At 47.0% G+C, this 24,305-nt stretch overlaps 9 protein-coding genes across 9 annotated transcripts; 5 read left to right on the forward strand and 4 right to left on the reverse strand.

The window, feature by feature from the left end:
- Positions 1-232: 232 nt before the first annotated feature.
- C7M61_001944 (uncharacterized protein) lies at positions 233-1,879 on the forward strand (the record flags this gene model as incomplete). Its single annotated transcript, XM_024857335.1, has 1 exon — positions 233-1,879. One exon carries the CDS (start codon positions 233-235, stop codon positions 1,877-1,879), a length of 1,647 nt encoding a protein of 548 aa, XP_024714471.1.
- A 100-nt stretch (positions 1,880-1,979) lies between these two features.
- Positions 1,980-4,338, reverse strand: C7M61_001945 (ATP synthase F1, gamma subunit; the record flags this gene model as incomplete). Its single annotated transcript, XM_024857336.1, has 3 exons — positions 1,980-2,793; positions 4,008-4,287; positions 4,335-4,338. 3 exons carry the CDS (start codon positions 4,336-4,338, stop codon positions 1,980-1,982), a joined length of 1,098 nt encoding a protein of 365 aa, XP_024714472.1.
- Positions 4,339-4,952: 614 nt separating this feature from the next.
- Positions 4,953-8,253, forward strand: CWH43 (Cwh43p; the record flags this gene model as incomplete). The annotated part of the gene is made up of 2 exons (XM_024857337.1): positions 4,953-7,840; positions 8,010-8,253. 2 exons carry the CDS (start codon positions 4,953-4,955, stop codon positions 8,251-8,253), a joined length of 3,132 nt encoding a protein of 1,043 aa, XP_024714473.1.
- A 58-nt stretch (positions 8,254-8,311) lies between these two features.
- NMA111 (Nma111p) lies at positions 8,312-11,266 on the reverse strand (the record flags this gene model as incomplete). Its single annotated transcript, XM_024857338.1, has 1 exon — positions 8,312-11,266. The coding sequence occupies one exon, from the start codon at positions 11,264-11,266 to the stop codon at positions 8,312-8,314; it is 2,955 nt and encodes a 984-aa protein (XP_024714474.1).
- A 386-nt stretch (positions 11,267-11,652) lies between these two features.
- C7M61_001948 (origin recognition complex subunit 6) lies at positions 11,653-12,786 on the reverse strand (the record flags this gene model as incomplete). Its single annotated transcript, XM_024857339.1, has 1 exon — positions 11,653-12,786. The coding sequence occupies one exon, from the start codon at positions 12,784-12,786 to the stop codon at positions 11,653-11,655; it is 1,134 nt and encodes a 377-aa protein (XP_024714475.1).
- A 341-nt stretch (positions 12,787-13,127) lies between these two features.
- Positions 13,128-13,592, forward strand: C7M61_001949 (uncharacterized protein; the record flags this gene model as incomplete). Its single annotated transcript, XM_024857340.1, has 1 exon — positions 13,128-13,592. The coding sequence occupies one exon, from the start codon at positions 13,128-13,130 to the stop codon at positions 13,590-13,592; it is 465 nt and encodes a 154-aa protein (XP_024714476.1).
- Positions 13,593-14,250: 658 nt separating this feature from the next.
- SET1 (histone methyltransferase) lies at positions 14,251-17,415 on the forward strand (the record flags this gene model as incomplete). Its single annotated transcript, XM_024857341.1, has 1 exon — positions 14,251-17,415. One exon carries the CDS (start codon positions 14,251-14,253, stop codon positions 17,413-17,415), a length of 3,165 nt encoding a protein of 1,054 aa, XP_024714477.1.
- A 905-nt stretch (positions 17,416-18,320) lies between these two features.
- C7M61_001951 (mismatch repair ATPase) lies at positions 18,321-20,394 on the forward strand (the record flags this gene model as incomplete). The annotated part of the gene is made up of 2 exons (XM_024857342.1): positions 18,321-20,297; positions 20,347-20,394. The coding sequence occupies 2 exons, from the start codon at positions 18,321-18,323 to the stop codon at positions 20,392-20,394; spliced, it is 2,025 nt and encodes a 674-aa protein (XP_024714478.1).
- Positions 20,395-20,471: 77 nt separating this feature from the next.
- C7M61_001952 (RNA-binding snoRNP assembly protein) lies at positions 20,472-22,196 on the reverse strand (the record flags this gene model as incomplete). The annotated part of the gene is made up of 1 exon (XM_024857343.1): positions 20,472-22,196. The coding sequence occupies one exon, from the start codon at positions 22,194-22,196 to the stop codon at positions 20,472-20,474; it is 1,725 nt and encodes a 574-aa protein (XP_024714479.1).
- Positions 22,197-24,305: the final 2,109 nt, after the last annotated feature.

The following is a 24,305-nucleotide window of genomic DNA, read 5'->3' on the forward strand; positions in this document are numbered from 1 at the left end:
GGGAGATCATGTGGATCTTCTTCTAAACAAGATCGAAAGCGACCACACACAATTACCATACAGATACCACGACTTGCCTTTTGTGTGTCATGATAAAACAAAACAGGCAAAGACTCCGTCGCTAGGTGAGGTGCTAAAGGGGGATCGCTTTTGGGAATCCAACTATCAACTTCGGTTCGGAGAAGATGTGCCGTGTCAACGTCTCTGTGATATGTCTGCAACAACCCAGGCCATGACTTGGGCAGACTCACTCATAAGAAAAGGCTACGTTGTCCATTGGATTCTCGACGGATTGCCAGGCGCCACAACTTTTGAGAGCTCCAACTCCAGGTCGAAGTACTATGCAGCCGGTTTTCCACTCGGGTTCGTTCAGAACGACGTATCTTACTACTACAACCACGTCGTTCTTGTGGTGAGGTACCATACTGAACTGGACGGAAGCTACTCGATTGTTGGCTTCGAGGTCTACCCCAAGAGTGTAATTGATGAGACATGCCCAGGGTCATCGAAGAATTACAAAAATTTCCCTATCATTCTCAAGGATGCTCAAGGTAAGCCAAAAGAAGGTAGGACAATTATTCCGTACACTTATGCTGTTTACTGGAGAGAGGATATCTCGGTAGGACATGAGAATCGCTGGGACCTTTATTACGAGAATGACAATTCGGCTTCCTCCCGGAAAATTCATTGGATATCCTTGGTCAACTCACTTGTTCTCGTGTGTCTTGTTTCCCTCATAGTGGCCATTGTGATGGTAAGATTCCTCAAATCAGACCTTAAGACTGGACCAGTCATCCCCACTACCGACCTGAAAGCTGACTATGAGCAAAACCTGTGGAAAGCTTTATCGGATGTAGCTGTTCAGAGTCCATTTGCACCTCTTCTACTCAGCAGCTTGTGCGCTGCCGGTGTCCAGATACTCGTTGCTATGATAGGAGTTGTTGTCATTTTCGTCTTGAATTCCAAACTTAGCTTGAGCCCAGGTACTTCCTCCAGTATCTTCTTTGAGAACCATCAAAGCACAATCTTTTCATGCTCGGTCTTCTTCTTATTGGCATCAGGTTTCGTGTCGTCATACGCCGGCGTTATCTTGCACAAGCTATTGAAGAATGATCACCCCAACACCACGTTTGAAATCGGTACTGTGAGTCTCTTGGGAGCGATTTTCGCAGGGCTTCTTCCATTCCTTGTGATGGGTGCATATCTTGTCATCAATTTGTTTGTATGGGCGAAGGAATCATCCAACGCTTTGCCCTTCGGTACCATCGTACTCCTCATTTTGATGTTTGCTCTCATACAAATACCTTTGGGAATTGCAGGAGCCTACTATGGTAACAAGTTCAAGTTTCTGAACAAGTCCTGTTTCATCAACTCATATGTCCCAGCCGAGAAAGGCGGAAAGAAATCAAGCTCGAAACGCCAGCAATTCCTCGCACCAGCCGTCAGTACCTTTGCTTTCGGACTCATCCCATTCGGAATTGTCTATGTGGACCTTCTCTTCATCTTCAATTCAGTTTGGCTTGAGAAAACTACATTCTACTACATGTATGGGTTCTTGCTACTTACCACAATGCTTTTGCTTATCGTGATTGCAGAATCATCAATTGTGGCTACCTATATCACCTTGACTGCTTTCAAAAACCCCAATTGGCAATGGCTCTGTTTCCAAGTGGGCTCTAGCATTGGATGGTACATTTATGGGTACACCACATACTATTTCGTTCGCTATCTTCAAATGAGTGATATCGTGAGCGTGCTTATCTATTTCGCCTATATGGCGATGGTGTCGGCGGCTGTCGGCGTGGCTGGAGGAGCCGTGGGTGTTGTCACGGCAACAGTATTTATCAGAAAGATCTACGGAGCAATCAAGGTGGATTAGACCCTAATATATAGACTACAATCAAACAATGCATCAACGTGTATTCGTTCGTTTTAGTATTTCTAGAAGAAATGGAGTGTGAGGTAAGTGAATAAACTGCTTAGTCCAAAGAAGAAGCACCAGTAATGATATCCACCAATTCGTTAGTAATAACAGCCTGTCTGGTTCTGTTGTACAAGATGGAGTAGGAGTTGATCATGTCACCGGCGTTCTTGGAGGCATTGTCCATAGCGTTTCTTCTAGCAGAAATCTCGGAAGCGTGACCCTCAGCCTGGGCGGTCAAGATGGAGTTAGCCAAGGAGAATTCGGCAAAGTCCTCAGATGTGTTTTCAGTCTCCAACTCGTACTTGCTCAAGCCAGGAGCCTTTTCGATAGCGTCGGCGGTGAAAACGGTGAAAGTGGATGGCTCGAAAGAGACACCGGACACGAACTTGTTGTACATGATCTCAGTGTTCTCGTACTTACCCAAAGTAGCGATCTCGTCGGCAATGGCGGAAGCCTCGTGGAAAGTTGGCTCCTCCTTACCAACACCGGAGAAGGCCAAAGTCAACTTGTCGGCGTGGGTTCTGGACAACTGAGCCTTGACCTTGTCACCAATGGCGACAATGTCAGCGTTGCCGTTCAACTCCTCAATTCTTCTTCTGGCAGCCTTGGAGATCTGAGTGTGGATGGAACCACACAAACCCTTGTCGGAAGAAACAACGACCAACAAGGTCTTGTCCTCCTTGGAGGTCTCTGGCTCGGTGTTCTTGTAGAACTCAGCGTCAGACTCGTTGAACACTCTGGACGCCTGCATGGCTCTCTGGGCCTTGTTCAATCTGGTGGAAGCAACGATCTTCATGGTGTTGGTGATCTTCTCGATGTTCTTAATCGACTTAAGACGCATCTCAATGTCTCTCAAAGTAGCGTAGTTTCTGAACGGTTAGTACTCAATTGACGGTGATCGTGGGGTTGCCGGCGTCGTAGAAACGCCGCTTTTCAACCAATGGCATCGTAAAACATACCTCACCCCTGAGCGGGCGACCTGGGCAGTGCCGAGACGGAACATTGTGGATGAGTATAGCACGGGACAAGTAGATGGTGAGTTGTAGGTGGTTTTTTTTCTGAGGTCGTTCGGCACCCGGACTGGTGCGAGGACTGGATATGATTGGCTCGTGGGGGCTATAGAGCGCGGTCGGTACTAGGCACGTGATGTGCAGCGGAAATTCCGTGAAATGGGTGTTGGAGGGTTTGGATGGGGAAACGGTGGGTGGAATTGGATTTTTGAGGCTGAATTGAGTGGGTATGTGAAATTTGGTGGGATTTGAGGAAGTTTTGGTGGTTTTAGCGTGGGGTTGTTCAGCTATACTGACTGCGAAATAGGACGCTATAGGCTAGGCAATGGAGGGTGTGGAGTGAAAAATAGGGACTACCGTGGTATGAAGTCCAGGGCGATTATTTAGGATGAATTGAATGAGCATTGTGGCTCGAAATTGGCTAGCAAATTGAAATTTTCTACAGCTCTGGGGTGGACCATTGAAGCAGTGGCTGCAAAATGGTTGAGGTTAGGAAGATAAGGGACCAAAGCGCCTTCAGTCTTGGTAGTTTTTCAATTGCATTGAATGTTCTGTTTTTTGATGATATTTAAACTCATATTGGATATTGTCTTCACTACCGCTAATGAAAGTCCTGAGAGGATGTACGTTCAACAGTATCTTCCGTTGAGGGACTCTAAATAGCATCCATGGACCGAATAAAGCCAAGGGTTGATGAACTTCAATGACTTCGAATATTTCAATGACTTTGAAGAGCTTTGGTATCGTATCTTCCAAGACAGACTCCATCTACCATTCAAGCATCTGAAACATGTAGAATGCTATCGCGTTTCTCTATCAGAAAGCAGTCTCTCCATCAGAATGGAGAATTAGCCCCAACATTTGGGACATCGGACCTTCTCGATGATTTCTCATAGCGGTCCACTGATAATCAGCCCAATATGATCAGATCCTGATTCATGCCCGGCTCCAGAAGCACAGTTCCGCTGCGTATCTACAATAGTGCCAACCTGGCCACCCTACAATGTATCCAATAATCATGCTGTGTTATGCTGTAGGGCATCTAAAATACAAAACCCTGGGGAGTCGCTTACTGCGATGGGTCGTTCTTCTGGTACCCCAAGTAGCCCTGCAAGGGGTAGTTTTCAATCATCTTCATGTACTTCAAGATCAAAGGTCTGCAGTTTCTCTGGGCATCGATGCCGTGGTACTGCTTACACCTTCTCAATGCCTCGTGGGTGATTCTGAGCTCCTCATTTCTGATCCACTGTTCTCTCATCATAGAAGTTCTGGCCTTCTGGACCTCGGCGTAGTTCTCGTAGTTGATGTCGTCAAAAGACACCAACTCTGGTCTCGCGTGTTGTTCGTACGTGGCTATATGTTAGTTGTTTTCTTTCATTTTTTGTGGTGGTGGTACATACCCATGGTGGAGGTGATAGGTAGGTTTACGAAAAGATTGATTTTAACTGGTGGGTGCATTTCGGGCCGCGCACTACCTGATGGATCTACTGGGGGACGATAAGGTGGGGCAGTTTTAGAGAATATGGGTTGGGCCCAGTTTTATTAGGGTACATTTGGACGTTTTTTACTATTTTTGCTCTTCCTGGACCGTTGTGTGATATCAGAGTCAGTATCTACTGGTAAGTATGCGAGAAGTGAGTGCAGTGTCTGAGGTTAAAGCAACTCCAAATTGCCAAAATTTGAAGCATCTTCAGAAAATTCAAGCCTGTTAATTTCGAAAAAGTTACTATTATCCAATGGTCGCCTTAGCCTTGGGGCCTAAACCTCAACCACTCAGCAAAAGTTGCAGCCATTGAGAAAACCCTTCCATCACCATCAACAATCAAATTCCCCCAAATTTCTAAAATAAAAATACCTCCAAAACAAAGACTCACCAGATCCCCACACACCGCCACGATATCACCAAAACCTTCTATCTCCGGTCTGGTGCCGAGAATCACCAGATAGTGCACCCGTGCACCAACTACAGCCCACTACAACCCCAGAGTTTCTCCATCACCAGCCTTACATCTTCAATAATGGGAGAAAAAGCTGCCCCGCCTGCTGGCGTTGCTGCTAAGACGCCTGAAGGTCCGTACCTCCGGCTCAATGCCAAGTGGATCGCCATCGCCCATGGCTTTTTCGCTTTGACGGCTTTCGTAGGTGCTCTTATTGTCGGATGCTATCTCCATTATGAAAAAATCGTCCAGAATGCCAGCTACGGCTATCCTGATGAGTGGTTTCCTTCTGTGCTGGCAACTATTGGTGACAGATACCCAGAAAGATCTGTTTTCCAGATTTTCATTGCCGTTACTTCGGGGCCACGGTTTCTTCTAATCTTTGCCAACTTCTTCGTCTTGTACAACGAAGGACGCAAGAAGGCCTGGACGGCATTGATTTCGGGACTTTTGAGAACTTTTACTTGTGGTGGCTGGGTGTACATCACGTCCACTGACGACCACGATGCCCACGATGTGTTCATGATCAGTTACATTGTGCTCACCATTCCATGGACAGTGTGTATGTCTTCATTGAGTCCTAAAGGCAGCACCGTAAAGAAGGGCCGTATTTTCACTGCATTGACTTTCTTTGGCCTGCTTGTGCCTTTGGTGTACTTCTTTATTCAACACAAGGTGCATGTTATCGCTGGTGCGTACTCCTACTACGCCTACATCGAGTGGTCCTTGATCTTCTTGGATGTTGGATTTGACTCTTGGTCTTATCTCGATCTTTCCAACCTTGAGCTTAGAGTCTACGGCTCCTCTGTTGAGTTTGCAACTCCTGAAATCGTCAAGAAGAGCGAGCCCGTCAGCACAGACGATTCGGAGATCAGCTGCTTCTCCTTCGTCATCAACACCATCAATTCGTTCACTTTCATGACCAGTATCACCGGCATGTTTGCTTGTGTGTGGTACTTCCCCTTGTGGCACATGGGTGTGTCTGGTTACGAAGCTGTCATTGTGGTGATGTTCGTTGGTCCTATTTTCGTTCTACCACTTCGTCGCCTTTTCTGCGCTTATCCATTCATTCCTAGAGTTTTGGCGGCAATCACCACCGTGGGTGCATGGAAGGTGTCGGACCCAGCCAACCGTCTTATGACTGTGAGCGCAGGTGTGGGATTTTCTGCCATTGGCTTCACCACCGACTTGTTCAACTTACAAAACAATGCCGTGAGATACACCTCATACTTTGTTTCCTTGTTTTTGGGTGTTTTGCTTTCGTCTGCAATTAAGTACGTTTTCTCATCGAACAACCCAGCTTGGCCTATCATGCACAAGGAGAACGGCGGTTACAACGAGATTGCTTTCTTTGTGACCATTTTGGCGGCCTTGTTCACACGTGCACCAAAGAAGTTGCCTGAAACACACTCCTTGAAGCTTGAGGGAGGCTCATTCTTGCTTTCAGCATTGGGTTTGGCAGGCTACTTCTTCTCGCTTACTTTGTTCTTGTCAGACTCGTCGATCTTCGTGATCTGGTCGTGGACAGGTTTCCCAGTGAAAGGACCAACCCCCTTGATCGGCGGTTTGATCCACTTCGCTGCCGCTATCGCTGGTGTCATTACCTCCCTCAAAATCCACCCCAACTTGTTGACTCAACCTGTCTTCCCAATTGTGGGCGCCATTGGTGCTGGTGTTGCACTCAGCCTTTATCAGGACTGGATTGGATTTGCCGGTGCAACTGTGTACACATTCTTCATTGCTTCCATCACCCCAACCATCGCTCAATCGTTGGTGGGATACTGTCCTATCAAGTTGGTCATTGTGGCGTTCCTCGTTCACATTCTCCTCTGCTTGGCGTCTGTTTGGATCGTCGCATATGCTTTCGTTCCAGGTGGACCAGCTTTGAGAGAGCGTACCGACTTGATGGTGGCTGTCACGATTGGAAGTGTCGTTCTTGGTGTGGTGAACTTTGTTCTTCGCAAGACCGCTTCCAAGATCACACGCATTGAGGTGGTTGGCTCCAAGATTTGGCGCCAGGCTTTGTTCATCATCACCGTTTTGGTCGCCATCACTACCACTGGTTTTACCGCTAGATACCAGTCCGTCGCTCCTCAACCATACAAGCCAGAGACTAGATCCTTCACTGCCGGTATCTGGTGCGTCCACTTCGGTTTGGATAACGATCTCTGGGCCAGTGAAATTCGTATGAGCAACTTGCTTAGAGAGGCAGAGGTTGACATCATTGGTTTATTGGAGACTGATACTGAGCGTCTTATTGGTGGTAACAGAGACTTTGCCCAGAGAATGGGCGAGGAATTGGGAATGTACGTTGACTACGGTCCCGGCCCCAATAAGCACACTTGGGGAGCTGCCTTGCTTTCTAAGTTCCCTATTCTCCACTCGGAGCACCACTTGTTGCCTTCTCCAGTTGGTGAATTGGCTCCTGCCATCAAGGCTACGTTGGACATTTACGGCGAGCACATTGATGTTGTTGTTTTCCACTCTGGCCAGGAAGAGGACCCAGAGGACCGTCGTCTACAGAGCTTGTATCTTGAGAACGTCATGGCCGAGTCCCAGAACCCCTTGGTGCTCCTCAGTTATTTGGTGACCAGGCCATTGGAGGGCAACTACTTCACCTACTCAAGTGAAAAGTCAAGAATGCACGACATTGACTCCACTGACTGGGACAGATGGTGCGAGTACATCATGTTCCGTGAGCTTAAGAAGGTTGCCTACGCTAGAATCTCGAGATCGACCATCACCGACACCGAGCTTCAGATTGCCAAGTTCAAGTTCCTCAATGACGACCAGAGACTGATTGGCCAGGACTTCATCTACGGCAACAACTTCATCAGCGAAGAGCAGGTGGATCCAAGCCTCCGGATGCCTTCCTTGTTCAGAGGTGATGGAGTCAGAGGCCATAGATACCACGTCTTTGACGAGCCTCGCTACTTTGCTGAAACGTTTGAGCAATTGGGACTCGAAGAGTAAAAATCGAATTAATATTAGAATATCTTATGTCTGATGATAAAGTGTCTAGGTGGTAGTGCGAGGACCGCGCACTCTTGTAGTTGCAAGATTTTCTACTGATCCAATTATCACCAACTCAGGACTTGGTTGAAACACACAAATGAACATTTTCAATACCGCCAAGAGCCTCATATTTGGTCAGAGGCCGGTTCTCAATACCTTGATACAAACGAGAACCAAAATGAAGTCCCACAAGTCTGCAGCCAAGAGGTTCATCAAGACCGCCAACGGCTACAAGAGAAAGTGTGATGGCAGAAACCACGGAAACTCAGGTTTCACCCCAAACAGTTATAACCACTTGAACAAGTGGCAAATGGTGCCCAAGAAAGGTGGCCACTTGAAGAAACTACAGAAGTACCTCGAGGTCTAAGAACTAGATATATTACAATAATGGCATGTAAATAGCAATGCAAGGGATTCTATTGAATCTATTTGTGCTCGACATCTTTCCATTCACCAGACTCGATGTCTTTTCTGATTTCCTGGGTTGGGAAGTAGTGGTAGTTCGTCTTGATAGACACCGCGCCAGGAACATGGTCAAACGATACAAGACGCAATTTCACGTAGGTGTTATCTGGGATTGCCGTGACAAGCTTGACGAAACTCTCCAAATCCTTCGTCTCTTGGTCGTTCACGTGTGTGATGAAGACACTGGTCGAGATTCCATATTGGGCCATAGGGCCACCAGCATGCTTTCTAGCAACGTAGATCTTGGATGGAATGGTCTCCATGAGCTGACGAACAGCATGGTGAGGTTCTTGAATGACTGCACCACACCAGAAGAACACTCTATCGGTATTAATGGCGTTGGTGTCGATAGTAGGAACAGCAATGTCCTGGACCTTCTTGTGACGAACCACCTTGAAATTGAGTATTTCGTTGGTGTACATGTCACTGAGATCTCTGGCACTCTTCACAAGCTTGTCGTTCACTGTGAGAATGATATCAGAGGTCTCGAGTGGGCAAGGACGACTCTCATCAGAAGGAGCACTGACTCTGTAGACCGACAAGAACTTGACCTCATCTTCACACTCTTCCTCAAAACGGGTAATCCATTCTTGAGGCACACCACGAGTACGTCCCAGGAATACCGTAAGCGGCGTGAGCTCAGCGTCCAATATGCGCAAGTGTTGTGGAATTTCGTTATTCTTCAAACCGTTGAGGATCTGGGCAACATCTGTGACATCCAAAGCCATACGGAACATGACATCGGAAATACCCTCTGTCTGTTCACCCAAGTAGGTCAACCAAAATGCACGCAACGTTCCATCGTCGTCTATAAGGGCGCCGGTATCACACTCCTGTGCAATCTTGCTGTCAAGCAAAATGCATTCAAGGTTGATACCTCTGTAACGAGGGCTCGTTGGGTTGGCACAAATATTGAGGGAGGAGATGGAGCTGACGGTAACATCGTCTGTCACCATACGGAAGTGGTAGTTGTAGCCAACAAATAATGATTTGTCACCTCTCTTGAGAGGCTTGTCGGAAAACTTTGGTGTTTTGACATCAGCGAGGACCTTGGAAGCGTCGTACTTCACCAACGCATAATTGAGATTAGGATGCAAGAAAACGACTTTACCGGGGATATCAACAGACTCGGCGAAGATCAAGTAGACGTCAAGAACATCATTGGGCACGAACTTACGAGACACCAAGACATATCCATTCTCGGCATCCACGACCACACCATGACCGGCATCCTTTCTCAAGGAAGTGCCGTCAACAGAAATAGGCGATATCGTTCTCACCTGAACGAAAGATCTGGTCATCTGAGAGCAGCCTTGTTTACGGTCGTCGGAGAAGGGAATGTCGACGAACTTGGCATTCTGGGGAGTGATCTCCTGAGGTGGGAGAGGCTCTTTCTGTAAAGATTCGAAATCCCAAAGACCAGTCTTGTCATTTCTGGTGGCCAATCTGAATTCCGTTTGCCAGTGTCTCTCAATGTAGACAACATGGACGTTCTTGGTATGCAAATCAGACATGTGACGGTAGGCAATGGTGACTTTCTGCTGATCTGGAATTTCCTTCATCACCTTGATGAAAGTGTCGAGATCCGGCGTTGGCTGCTCATCAATCTTGTCCAAAATCCATCCAGTCTTCTCGGTTGGAGAGACATTGAAGGTACCCGAGGCATCACTGATAAAAACACCTCTAACAGGAATGCAGTAGCACCTGGCCATCTGGTAGGAGAGGTCATTGAAAGATGCACCAGCAACCTCGACGTATCTGCTAGGGGTGATTGCGTGCAAATCACCGATGTTGATGTTTTGTCTGAATTCTTTGCCGCCTCTTTGGAACACAAATTCGAGATCCTTACCGACGTTGGCGTCCAAGATCTCATCAACTTTGATAAAGCTGGCAATGAACTCGCCATTGATGGAGATAAGGGTGTCACCCTCCTTGATGATATTGTCAGCAGGGCCCTCAGGAAGCACAATCTCAGCCACCAAAAGACCCAGTCTGTCTGGGAAACGCTCTCTGGCTTGGGCCTCGGCATCAGGCGTCAAACCCAACCTACGACATTCTTCGAAGGGACGTAAGACCCACTCAACCTGAATGTCACCTCTAGTGATGGGCTGGTCTTGCTGAATACACTGTAAAGCACGCAATGGACGCGAGACAGGGAGGAAGAAATCTGTGGATGCCTCTGTAGAACCACCGGCTTGCAAAGCCACGGCTTGACCGTCTTCATTTACCACAGGCGAGCCCGAAGAGCCACCAGATGCGGAAGCAGCGGCCTGGATATACTCTGTGTTGAAATCGTTGTATGTCAATGCACCGTAGTAGGGTGCATTTCTGTCCGTTCTGGAGATGAAACCAGCCAAAATAGACAACTTCTCACCGGCATCGTTACCCACGACTCTGATTTCGGTGCCGACCTTGGCCAAGTCCGGCCTAAGTTCCAATTCGTGAATATTCATGTGCATCACGGCCTTTGGATCGAACTGCAAGAAACCGAAATCATGGATAGGGTCTCTGTAAAGAGGCTTGACAACAGCTTCTTCGTGATTGTCAAAAACAGCATAACCAGAAAACGGACCAGGGCCAACAACGTGACGGTTTGTAAGGATAATACCTCTGGTAGAGTCCACAACAAATCCAGTCGCTTCACTCGTGAGACAAAGCTCGGTATCGAAATTAGTAATATTGGTGAAGTGAATCGACACGACAGACTTGATCACTTCGGTGATGGTGCCTTGCCACTGATTGTTGTTCAATGAGCCAGAGGTCCCCATTGCAGCTGCATGAGCCGTGTAGGCGTCCTCTATACTTTCATCTGAATAAGACTCTGACTCCAGGTCCATCTCTATGGGCTCTCCTCTAGCGGTACGCTTTGGCGAGGGCACAACGCCGTTAGAAACCAGTCTTTTTATTGGGGCCATTTTGGGATATAGGCACTTCAAAGATCTGGGAAAGTCTCGTGGTAGTTGTGAAAAGAGGTGTAGGTACGGTTGACGGTACTGCAGGGACACTGTGATGGGATCTGTAGCAGAGGCCTTTTTTTCAGCGGCAGCTGTGGGACACCCGTGCACCACATACTAAAGGGACTCACTTGCAACCGTAGTGGTGACGGATTATCTGCGAGTAGACAGGAACCCTGCTTATATTTAAGGCTGTTAGCATTTCTGACAATGGCATTCTCGCCATTGGACAGGTGAGAGGGGCGTTTTGGGCTGCGCTCTTCGAGTCTCGTCAAGCGATTTTGGCTGCAAATTGCCAAGATTACCTTGTAACTGGGACAAAACAGCCATGAAAATTGCATTTCCAATTAACCAAGCTCATCGATCACGCGAGCGGTCCACCGTTGGTAGTACTTCTCCTGAGACGGTTTGTCAAACATGTTGGAAGGATTTATCATTGAGCCGAATTGCTCGAGAATTTCATAACCCTTGCCTAGTTTACCTTCGATCTCTCTAGTCTTGGAATTATCCTCGGCCGACCAGTTGTTATGCACATATTTCAACTCCAAGTCCACGATCCAGGGTTCCGACTTGACGGACTCCTCGATGATATTGATCCACATCACCATGTTGAGCTTCATGAGACCGCCTTTCTGGTACTGAAATAGCTGATCTTGAAGCTCTGTCTTCTTTCCAATTGTTCTTTCTATAAGTTTGCTGTTGATTCTGACGTAGGCAGCATGCACAAGCCCGCAGGCCAAAAGCCATTCGTTTTTCTTGAGAAACTTATGCCTTTGTGCCATGAAGCTTTCCACTAGCTGGGGAGTGACTTGAGCGGGGATGTAGAAGTTATTAGCGAAGGAAACAATGTCTGCTATGGTCAATTGACGGATATAACGCGGTGTGCTTGGAGAGGCCGTGACTGATTTCAGAGTCTTCGGCGTTTTAGGCGAGGAATTCTGCTTGGGAGTTGTGACATCACTATCTAATTTCCGCTTGGACGGAGTAGTAAATGGCGAATCTGTATTCAGTGGCTTTTTGGTAGGATTGAACGGAGACTCCATATCAAATGCCTTCTCAGGTGTCTTATCATCCTTCAAGGATTGAAGCTTTTTCAAGGGACTCGAGATTTTAGGAGCACTTCCTTTTTGAGGCAGCGGCAGGTTTAAGATCCGTTGCTTAGTCGGCGTGCTGCTAGGAGATCTAATAGCTGGAGTGACTTTCTCTTCTAAATCTTGTAGAAGCTTGTTCAATAGCTTAGGCTGTACAGGTATTTTTTGTGGCAAGGGGTCAGGAAGTGAAAATCTCTGTTGACATCTCAAAGCTCCAAGGTAAGCACATAGATGATAGCGTGCTATGTCTGCTCTATTGGGTAGTGAAGGTATCTTCTGGATACTGAGACTGTAGAGGGAGCTCACATATGAGACCAATTGTGGCGGGAATGTTCCAGAATATGTCGGAAGTACATCCAGAAGATATTGGGTGACTTGTTGGCTGCTCATCTATTCTGGAAGGTTGAAGTAGTGTTGTAATGATATAGAGGGTAGTACTGAGTGTAGTAGGGCTACTGTTGATGGACTGCAGGTAGGGTACAACCAGATTCACCGGTATCGGGCAAACGTCGGGTCCGAGGGGCACTATCAATAAACTATATGGGCACGTCTTCATGAAATCTTTCTACTTCTTTATTTACTTGCTGAGTTGAGAAGATTGACCCCAATTTCGGCCTACGGCAGCTACACATTTTATGAGTCTCGCACGACGCGCGCTAGCCAACCAGAACAAAAGTAAAAGTAAAGTTCAAAGACCAACCTTTTCTACAACGTCAAATACACTCCACAAAATGTTGTCGAGAGGTTTGCTTAGGACACAGGCTCGCCAGTTCTCATACACGGCGTCCATGATGCAAAAAGCCGTTCTCCAGGACGCTTCTACCGTGAAGCCCAATGAGATCGTCTCTGGTGCACCAGAAGAATTGGCTACTGCCAGAACTGTCAGAATCTACAAAGAGGCCAAGCCAGCTACTCAGTCTGGTCGCCACAACGGTAAGTTCTGGAAGTTGGACTGGGACGTTTTGGGCAAAGAGAACAGATGGGAAAACGACTTGATCGGTTACCAGTCGAGTGGAGACTACATGCAAGGCACCATCATGAAGTTTGACACCAAGGAGGCTGCTATCAGATTTGCCGAGGGCCAGGGCTGGTCATACTACGTCAAGGAGCCCAAGGAGAGACATTTCAGAAAGAAGGAGTACGCCATGAACTTCTTCCACTCTGCGGGCCCTTTGAAGCACATCAGAACGAAGTGATGTGATGCATCTGTACAATAATAGCATATATCGAGAGATTTGTTGTAGTTTGGGGGGATTCAGGCCCTCAGTAGGGTTAGTTTAACCACTTTGGTCATGGAACGTCAGCCTTTGTAATTTTGGATAGTTGCCTTTGTAGTTCTATGGAGGGCTGCTATATACGAGAAAGGATGACAACAAAGGAGCTTTCGGCTTTTTCTTCAGATTAACCTGAAAAGTGTGGTTCGACTTACTAGATAATACACGGTTGGCTGCGAAAGCCGCTCATACCTATATAGCGAGGACACTACAACGTATCTGCACATACAGGAACAATTTTTAAATCTCTCCTCTACTAATCCCACGAAATAGCCAAATCTTTTTTAAAAACCCAAAAAATATTGAACATTCCCCAGCACAATCACGAAATTGCTGGACCTTCTCGGAGCATCAGCCCCAGACCGGTGAAGTCTGTATACACACCGACACTCTCACTACGCGCAAGATGTGCATACTTCTTCAACAGTAAACTACTCAAGATAGACTGGATCCCACCCAACTACCGTGTTCACCACACCCAGGAGGACTCGATTTTTTGCATTATACGTGTATATTTGAGGCTTGACCAATCAGCGGATCCGTCATCGAAAAAACGCAAAACACGCCCCATCAACCCCGTATGTCTTTCAACCGCCATAGACATAGAAAGCGGTATGGGGCCCCTGGTGGCTCTTCCAGCCACGGAGGCTACCCGAACGGCAAATTCTCCCTGGTAAGGCTGCCGCATTACGATAGAAACCGTGCTCCACGGGGACCGGGCTCGCTGGACTCGAGACATGATCCATACAGAAAAGTAGCATCAGATGGGAATCCCACGCCTGAACTGTCGGTACAGACGCTGCCCTCGGAAGCCCGTTTTAGAAATCACACAAAGGCGAGGTATAGCAACGGCAGACTGTACGACGAAATGGGTTCTACTGTCTCCACACCTCCACATAGTGCATCGGATTCATACTCCAGAAACGAGATCAAGCTTTCGGGCACAAACACAGTCACGGGTGAAAACCCCGTGGACGCAAAGTTCGAGCAGTGTCTTCATCACATCTCGCATCTCGACCTGCGACCTTTCCTGAGTCCAATCGATATACTGAAGAACTATCGTGTGACATATGATCCAGAGCTCGACCTGGCCCTCCCGAAGGCCGAGCGAAAGCATAACTCGAAGAAGTTTCGTTTCCAGACAGAGCACCATGAGAACCCTCCATCGGACCCCAGAGTGAAGATGGGCATACACAACTACTTCTCCAAGCCCAACAAGGCATCCAAAAAGTTGCAATTCAAGCATTTACCTCAACCACGATTCATTTACGATAAGGACTCCCTAGGGCTGCCGCCTCTCACTGAATTGGTCGTCTGGGACCTTCCGACAACTATCACCGAGGTATACTTCACCAACTTTTTCGAGGCTTACGGCGATAAAGTCAAAGATGTGAAGTTTTTGAATGACTCCACAAATGCAGTTCCGCTTGGAATAGCCACGTTCTCTTTCCAGGGTAACCTAGAAAAGTCGTCGAGAATCGCAAAAGCTCTTATCAAGCGTATCCGCGCAGAGGAGCCCAAGATCGACGGTGTCAATCTAAAAATTGCCCTCAACGATACTGATAGTCATTTACTCAACGCAAAAATCAAGGTTGCCAAGAGTCAACTACACGTTGAAAGACTCAAGAGAGAGAAGACAGAAAAGAGACTACTGGAGATCAAGAAGAAAAAAGAGGCCAGAGAGGCACGCAAGGAGAAGGCTGCTCAGAGTACAGGAAAAGATGCCACTGAAAAGACAAGAAGTCCATACGAGGGCCTGCTTCCGAGCAATAACACTACAACCAAGTCCAAGGTGCATAGAAACAAGGTCGTGGAGGGTTGTTCGATTCCTGACGAGCTTGTCAAGTACGTGAAAGATCGTCCATTCATCTTCATTGCTGATCTGTTTGTCCCAGTAAAGAAGATCTCGTCGCAAGATGTTAAGAAAATCTTGATGAAGTATGATTGGACTAGAGTTCTCACGGACAAGCTAGGTTTTTACGTGGTCTTCAACTCTCTCAAGGAGTGTTACCGCTGCTACAAGTATGAAGACGGTCTACGGTTCTTTGAGTACCGAATGTTTATGGAGATTTGTGTTCCGGAACACTTTGATCCTGAAAAGACTGCTTCGAGGGTAGCTCAGAGCCATGGAAGCGGACACGACGTTGTTGACGAGGCTACAAATATGCTCATTAAAGAGTTCCAGACGTTCTTGAGCAAGGACATCAGAGAGAGAGTCATTGCTCCTACTGTTCTTGATCTCCTTGCTCCTACAAACTACCCTGAGCTCATGGCAGACTTGAAGAAGAGACAAGAGGAAGAAGAAGAGCTCGCACAGAAGAAGAAGAAGGAAGAAGAAGCCAAAAGTAGTGGCTCTTACTCGTTCCTACAAGACAGGCGTAAAGACACAAAGAAAGGTGACCCAAATAATGATCGTGTCTTGATGCTTCCCAGCTTCACCAAAAAAATCGGTGCCTCGCCTAAGGGCAAGCTGAAGAAAATGAAGAGCATGTTGCCAATGCAGCATGCATTGAACTACGCTGATCAAGACTCAGATGCTTCCGACGAAGAAGATTCAAGCCGCTCTGTTACACCTGCACCATCTATGAAGAGGGAATTATCACTGACAATTACTTCACAAGATGACGAAGCCCCATCCAAAAAGCACAAGTCCTCCAAGCTTCGGGAGACCTTCATGTACGACGAAACTTCAGAAGAAGAGGAGGAAGGTGTCGAAGCTGAGGCTATGGAGATTGAACCCGAGGAAGAGGATCGCGTTGAGCAGGTTGATGAGCTCTATGCACCTACCGAAACCACAGCTCCAGTCCCAGTATTTGAAGAGGTTGAGCAGCAGGCTGGTAGTCTATTTGATTTGCACAGATTGGAAAGTGTTGTACGCGACGACGAAGACATGGAGTTGGCACGTAAGGTGCTCGCAGACATTACACCTGCAGTGGTCAAACATCCCGAGTACTGGGCATGGAAGCAGAAGGAACTGTCCAAGGCTATCATTTCCGAGGAAGAGTCTATTGGGGTTCTCAGCGATCGTTTGGAGTGCTCCACTGGTTCTTTCAAAAGCGAAGGATACAGAAAGATTGCGGATGCAGACAAAATCGAGTACTTGCCTTACAGAAGAAAGATCCACAAGCCGCTTAAAACTGTTCAGCACGATGAGGAAGAGCATGCATCCGGTGGTACTTCGAATAGCGGTGTACAGAGTTCACGTGTGAACCGTGCCAACAACAGAAGATTTGCAGCCGACATCAGTGCTCAGAAGCAGATCTTGAGTACAGAGTCCGATATCCTCAACTTGAACGCCTTGAACAAGCGTAAAAAGCCTGTTTCGTTCGCCAGATCTGCTATTCATAACTGGGGTCTTTTCGCTCTTGAGCCTATTGCAGCTAAAGAAATGATCATTGAGTACGTTGGAGAGAGTATCAGACAGCAGGTGGCCGAGCACAGGGAAAAGAGTTATCTCAGGACGGGTATTGGATCTTCTTACCTTTTCAGAATTGATGAGAACGTGGTCATTGACGCAACCAAAAAGGGAGGTATTGCCAGATTCATCAACCACTGCTGCAACCCTAGTTGTACTGCCAAAATCATCAAGGTGGATGGTAAGAAGAGAATCGTCATCTACGCGCTTCGTGACATAGACGCCAACGAGGAGCTTACCTACGATTACAAGTTCGAGAGAGAGACGAACGATGCCGAGAGAATTCGCTGTTTGTGTGGTGCTCCTGGATGCAAGGGCTACTTGAACTAATTTGCACCCATTAATGTATATAGAGCGTTGAGACGCGAGGCGATAGTGGTGCAGACAGGAGACATCAGTTTGGAAATCAAGCTTAGCGAGATCGACTACAAACTCACATCAAGACAGAGCTACTTCATACATTTGCTACATATGGCATTCTAATACCACATTATTCAAAGACATAATTGCATAAGCATAAGTTCATATCCATACCCATGCATACTCACGCGATCCTACGATCCAGCTTAAGACCCAGATCCCGGTACCTATGTCATCGAAATGCAGTTTCCTTCATTCTGAGAACCAGACATGGAAAGACAAGTTCGATTTTCAATCTGTGGCGTGGATTGGCCACTGAAGGTGACTTATCACCTAAACTAGAGAACATATTAGATCCCCCAGATTGGGATAGAGGAGGCCAGACGAAAGAAAATGCATTGACACCTCTTCTTCTGTCAATGAGACGGCTAATAGATGCCAATAAAGGCTGTGTCTGTCTCATCCAAGTTGGCAGCTTTTATGAACTATACTTTGAGCAAGCGACTTTGGTTGCACCCAAATTGGGTATCAAGGTGGCTATCAAAAGAACAAACAACCACAGTGTACCAATGGCAGGGTTTCCCGTGGGTCATCTTCGAAAGTTTGTTAAAATGCTTGTGCACGATTTACAGGTCAATGTTGCTGTAATAGACCAGTACCTGACAAACACGGACACTATAATGCATAGAAAAGTTTCACGAATTGTGTCTCCAGGGACGTTAGTGGATGAAAGTTTCATAAATTTTTCAAAAAATAACTATTTGGTTGCCATCTCAATCCCGCCTCAAGCGTCACAAGGCCCCAATCCGGACCTACCTATAGGTCTTCTGTGGATAGACATATCAGTGGGCGAGTTTCATGTTCAGGAAACAACCATGGCTGATCTTGCGTCTGACTTGAATAGAGTAAGTCCAAGTGAAGTTATCTTGAGCAAAGAGTACCAGGATAAAAGTGAGGTGATTGACTGGATTTCTGAGATGGCCAACCTTCGAAAGTACTTTGTGAGGTACCACAAAATAACGTATGGCGACTATAAGGTGCAGTTGAAATCAAACTTACAAACGATTAGGAAGAAACTAGAGGACTTCACTGTTCGTGAAGAGAGTGCCATGAACATGGTACTTTCTTACATTAATGTCAACCTACCAGATAGACCATTGTCGCTTGATTTACCTCAGCAATATTTCAGCAGTAAGTATCTTCACATGGACTCAAGAACCAGAGATGCTTTAGAGCTAACTGAACGTCTGAGTAGCGGACTGAACTCGACAGTTGGTACACTCCTTAACACGATCAAGCAAACAGTAACACCCTCAGGCACTCGTCTCCTCACACAATGGCTCAAACTGCCAATTTTGGATACGGAAGAACTCAAAAATCGGCAGTCGTTTACGCAGCATTTTGGAAGATCTCTGACTTACCTCATGAGAATCAGGCACCAGCTCACTAGACTAGGTGATCCCATTAGATCACTACAGAAATTAGCCCTCAAGGCAGGCCCCTCTGTATCACATCTTTTGGCGATCGGAGAGGCTCTTGCCGAACAAGAGAAGCTCAAGGCCATACTTGTTGAATTGCAGAACGAGCACGGAAGTAAGCAGTTGCAAGATTTCATTGATGATTTTCAAGTACCCATCGATATATCCAACGAGATACTCGATACTCTATACACAGATCCTGTTCTAGCAAATGCTAGAGAGCTTGTGGATGAGGGAGTCGCTTATCTGTTGAGTGATCTGTTGGGTTCCTCCCTGACAGCGATCGGTGATTATAAGAATGAAGCTACAGATAAGGAGCAAGCCAGCCCCATCTTCGTCTTCAATGTGAAGCGAGATCATGATCCTAAATTAAGCAAGCTTCATGATTCCCTAGAGAAAATCCAAAGAGAAGAGTTAGAGTTGTTGCAAGGTGTGAGGGAGAATGTCGCAGTTATCGATCCTAAGGCCATTGTCACAAAGAAAGATCAAGTGGGTAGGTACTTTGACGTGATTCATATATCTTGTCGTCTGAAGATGTCTGCAGACATTGCTAATCATATTGACAAGAACGGCGAAGTGAGAGAAAGAAAGAAGACAACCTTGATTTATAAACCCACCCAATGGTCCAGGCTACAAGAGCTGCGCAACACTATCGTTCATAAAATTGAGGAATTGGAAAAGGCGATAATTGAAAATCTCAAAGCGGCCGTGCTTGGAAAGACTTTGTCCATCAGAAAAGTCAACAGAATGGCTGACTTCATAGACATTACTTCGTCCTTTGCAGTCCTTGCCAGAGATAACAATCTCGTTTGCCCTAATTTTGTGAAGTCAAATTACCTCAATATTCTGGAAGGAAGACATCCTGTCGTTGAAGTTGGTCTCAAAACTAATGGAGAGATGTTCACGCCTAATGACACGAAATTAGGCCCCGATGGTAATCTTTGGGTGATCTCAGGGCCTAACATGGGTGGAAAGAGTACTTTCCTCAGACAAAATGCCTTGATTGTGATCATGGCACAGATTGGCTGCTTCGTTCCTGCTGCAAAGGCAAATATTGGGATTGTGGATAGAATCTTCACCAGAATTGGTGCGTCTGACGACATCTTCAGTGATCTCAGCACATTCATGGTTGAAATGATCGAGACGAGTAATATCTTGAGCAATGCTACTTCCAGGTCCTTGGCTATTGTGGACGAGATCGGAAGAGGCACGAGCGGCCGAGAAGGATTGGCTATATCGTATGCTGCGCTTGTCAGTTTGCTCCAAACTAATAAGTGTCGTACTCTTTTTGCTACCCACTTTGGTGCTGAGCTCAAGAAATTGCTTGACACGGATAAAGTTTCTCAATCTAATGTGCGTTTCTACAGAACGAAAGTCCAAACGAAAGAGGGACTGCCAAATATTACGTTTGATCACACTCTAGAGCCTGGCATTAGCGAGCGATCTTATGCGTTTGAAGTTGCAAAACTAGCTGGGTTTCCTGAGCATTCATTAAAACACGCCGAAAGAGCATTGAAGCTTCTTGGCGATCCTAAACTATAATACATTCTATTGAGGGGGGCCCTGAGGCGGATGCTGAGTATGCGGATTTTGGTCTTGCTGATTGAGCTGGTTAGCCACGAGGGCATGAAGCTGGTATAATGCATTCGCTTGCTGAGGAGCAGGCTGTTGTTGAGTTTGTGGGATTTGTTGTTGCTGGATTTGGTAGTTTGGAGGGGGTTGTTGTGGTTGCTGGTACGTTGGCTGGGGGTACATCTGTGGATGAACCTGTGGTTGTCCTTGAGGCCAGTATGGCTGTCCATAACCGTATGGGGTTTGTGGCTGTTGGTATTGAGGGACCTGAGGCATCATACCTTGCTGTTGATAACCCTGGTATGGATTTGGGGCATATTGCTGCTGATGGCTTATTGGGACACCGTAAGGATTTGGTGATCCGTATGCTGGAGATAGCTGTTGAGCCTGTATTGGTGGCTGTTGAACTGGGGGTGTTTGGCGATTGTACTGATTGTTCCTTGGAGGCACTCTAGGGAGACCAGCGTAAGAAGTTTGAGAAGGAGCGAAGCCATACGATGTGAACTTATTAGGTTCGGGGTTTGTGTTTTGCTTCTTTGGCTGAGGACCATCTTTTGAGTCCTTAGCCTTCTTCTTTTTCTTCTTGCGCTGCTTAGCAGCAAGCTCCTGTTCATCGTCAGAGAACTCCTGCTCCTCCTCTGGAAGCTCTTCATCGTGACAGTTACTGGCATCTGTTCCTTTAAGCTTTTTGATAGCGTCCGTGTAAATAAATTGGGATTCGGGAACAACATAGAACACTTTCTCGCCCTTCCTCTCTTTCAAAGCATTGAACTCTTCGTCAGTGTTGAATTTGACTCGGTAGTGGGGAGCTTGTAGCTTTCCAAACGTCTCAAAGAGCGGGCCCAAAACCAGTCTGTCCTCAAAACATAAGACGGATTGATCTTTGAGAACACGGAACTCACCAGAAATGTTAGCTTTGACAATGGCATTTTTCTCAACTAAGCTGGTCAAGTTGCCCACAAATTCAAGAGGAGCATTTTCGGGAACCTTATAGTCTTCCGGAAGACTGAAGGCTTTTTCATCCATTTCGTTCTTGGAGACAATTGGACCTCCGGATGCCTCTTCCTCGTCATCAAGATCGTCCACTTGTTGGTTGTCCTCCTCAGCATCCAGCTCAGAATCACTAGAGTCCGAGGAGCTCGAGGATTCAGAGCTCAAATCAGAATCTGAGTCACTGGAGGATCCCTCGATGCTGATTTCGTCGTCAGAGAAGTGCTTGATCTCCTCGTCATTTTTCATGAATTCCTGGACCTTCTTCTCGTGGTCCACTTCCCCGTCATCAGACTTGCTAGTTTCCGTTTGGGGTTCCTCAACTTTTACAGCTTCCGTGTCTCCGTTTTCGGTCTGGCCGGCGGTAGTATCATCGTTGTGTTCTTGTTCCTTCGGAAGTTCTTCTTTCACTTCCTCAGTTGCCTCATTGACTTCCTCAGCCTTTGTATCCATAGCCTGGACTTCTGCTTCCTGAGGAGAAGAATCGACACCATTCATTGCTTCAGGAGATGGGTTGCTTTCCTCGTTGGCCTCGGCAGTTGCAGCACCTGATTCAACCTCAGGCTCATTCACCTCGGTCTTCGTGGTTCCCTGAACATCTCCGTCCAATTTACTCTCCACATTTGGAATTGTTTGAGAGTCAACAGAAATGTTGTTCTCTTTTTTCATCTCTGTGTGGTTCGTGTGATCGACCTCAGACTCCACACTCATGCTATGCTTTAGTATGTAACTATCGCGATGAGGTCGATGAGCCTGGGGAAGCGGTGCACGGGTGTCAAGAGGTTCTTCAAGCAGAGGAAGCTAATCAGATCCCAGAGCCGGGAGTGGGGAATTCAACATCTATAGGTAAAGCTTTTCTCGAAATAACAGAGGAGAACCAATAATGTCGTTTGATTTGTGTAAATTGGATTTTCTGTGCTCGGCTCGAATCATGGTTTATCTGTAATTCGCAGCCATTCAAGCTAAAAGTCTAAATCGGTGTCAACCTTCAGGATTATAAAGACATGACATAAAGAAATATAAGAAAGTTCTGAAAGCCAACTAACAAAAGACACCAAAAAGATACCAAAGGTTTATGTGCCCAAACATCAACATGGTTGACTGACCTCTAGACCCGTTTACGGCCATACAGTAAACACCAGGGTCAAGCCCCAAAGATCGGCGAACCAGTCCGGTTTCGCTGGCAGCCAGTCTTGGCCACTAAAATCTGTTTACGTAAATCGACATCATCGTCGACAGAATGTGGCTTATGCTTCACTCACAGAGTAGCACTTGACAGCCACCCTGCGTCACCGGAATGTATGTGGTCATCAGCATTCCCCACTGAGAAAAAGCTGACCGGGGTGCTTTCGGAGCATCATCCATAAACAAGTTGTCAGAGAAAAACCAACTTCCAAATCAACAAAACAGTTTGTTTACATTCTGACGTCAAGGGGCATTTTGTGATTCGCCTTGGAGCGTTTTTTCGGTAGTGGCTGCGAAACCGTTGCTCGCTGGTTGTGGCTGCGAAAAGGGAAAACCAGCACGGCCAAACCGAGCAAGGTATACGCAAAGATGCAAAAGCCTTCTGACGTCAACGGCGGTTTCCAAAGAGGCAATTCCCTAGATCTTTTGGAAAAAAGCACACTTGAAAGCTGTTTTGGCGGTGGTGCAGCTGCATGGCCCGTTGGCCGATTACGGTGAGTCTGGGCCAGGGTCGGGACAGCGAGAGGAGGTAGAGTTGAGACTACGAGTTGAGAGTTCAAGATTTTGCGTGTGGAAATGGCTCCATAGAGAGAGCCTTATCGATGCGCAAATGTGCCACCATTGAGCCTCCTCCGAACCAGCGACGCAACAATGAAGCCTCGAGAATGACAGGGAGCTTATCATAAGGGTAAGCCGTGTCGAGGCCAGCCGCCGAGTAGTCAGTGAGTGGAATGGTAGTTAGTTCAAGGTGTTGTTCTGGGTGTAGCTCTGAGGAACAAGTCGCTACTTGGCAATTGGCAATTTGGGAGAGCAAAAGGCGATTTAGTGAAAATAGAGGGCCCTCTTTGGGGGATCACTCTGGATCAGCCCATTTAGCTTCCTCGGCTTCTGACGGTGATCTGGATAGCGACCAGCATTTCGCAGCCTGATTGTTGCGATGTCTCGAGCCCCACGAGGCAACAAAGCATTACGCCGCTGCCAGCTGATAGCCAGCTGAGCATCTGGGGAATTTTAGACGAAAGCTGGGATTTGGGGATTTTGAGTGACAATGAAGCGGAGGCCAGGGGTTTGCTGGCGGATCCATGACAGTTGAGACACCGGTTGATGAGACACCGGCTGATGAGGTTGAAACGGAGCGGTGAAGTTGCAGAAACATCTTTTATTAAAATCAGCTCAGTAGACATAGGAGCCAGATCAATGAAAATTGCCAAGTAGAGAAGTAGCTTGAGAAGACTACCTGGGGGTGTGTGCTCTAGACCCAATGCCCAGCCCATCGCAGTGGTACACCCACGTCGACTCCTTTTACGTCAAGAAATCACCAACGTCCCCGTCCCTTCCCGTGCCTCCCCGTCCTCGAGCCAAGGATGCAACATCAAAGGTCTAGACAAAAGGGACACTACACTCCAGGATACCTGCCATGACAAGTCCACCACAGAAGCAAAACACATGGTACAGCCTGCGGAAAGTTGCCCATGGTGGCATGTTGCCGATGCTGCGCCTAACCGGCGATGGGGCTCTTTACAATGGAAAAGCAGGTAATTAAAGCATCTTCAGATGGGCCCATTCTCCCCCCCTAATGCTCCGTCAATGGGCGTTCACCCTTTCTTGTGGGTACCAAGGATTCTTGGTTTTTGC

The sequence above is a fragment of the Candidozyma pseudohaemuli genome, assembly GCF_003013735.1.
Source record: "Candidozyma pseudohaemuli strain B12108 chromosome Unknown scaffold00003, whole genome shotgun sequence".
Taxonomy (NCBI): domain Eukaryota; kingdom Fungi; phylum Ascomycota; class Pichiomycetes; order Serinales; family Metschnikowiaceae; genus Candidozyma; species Candidozyma pseudohaemuli.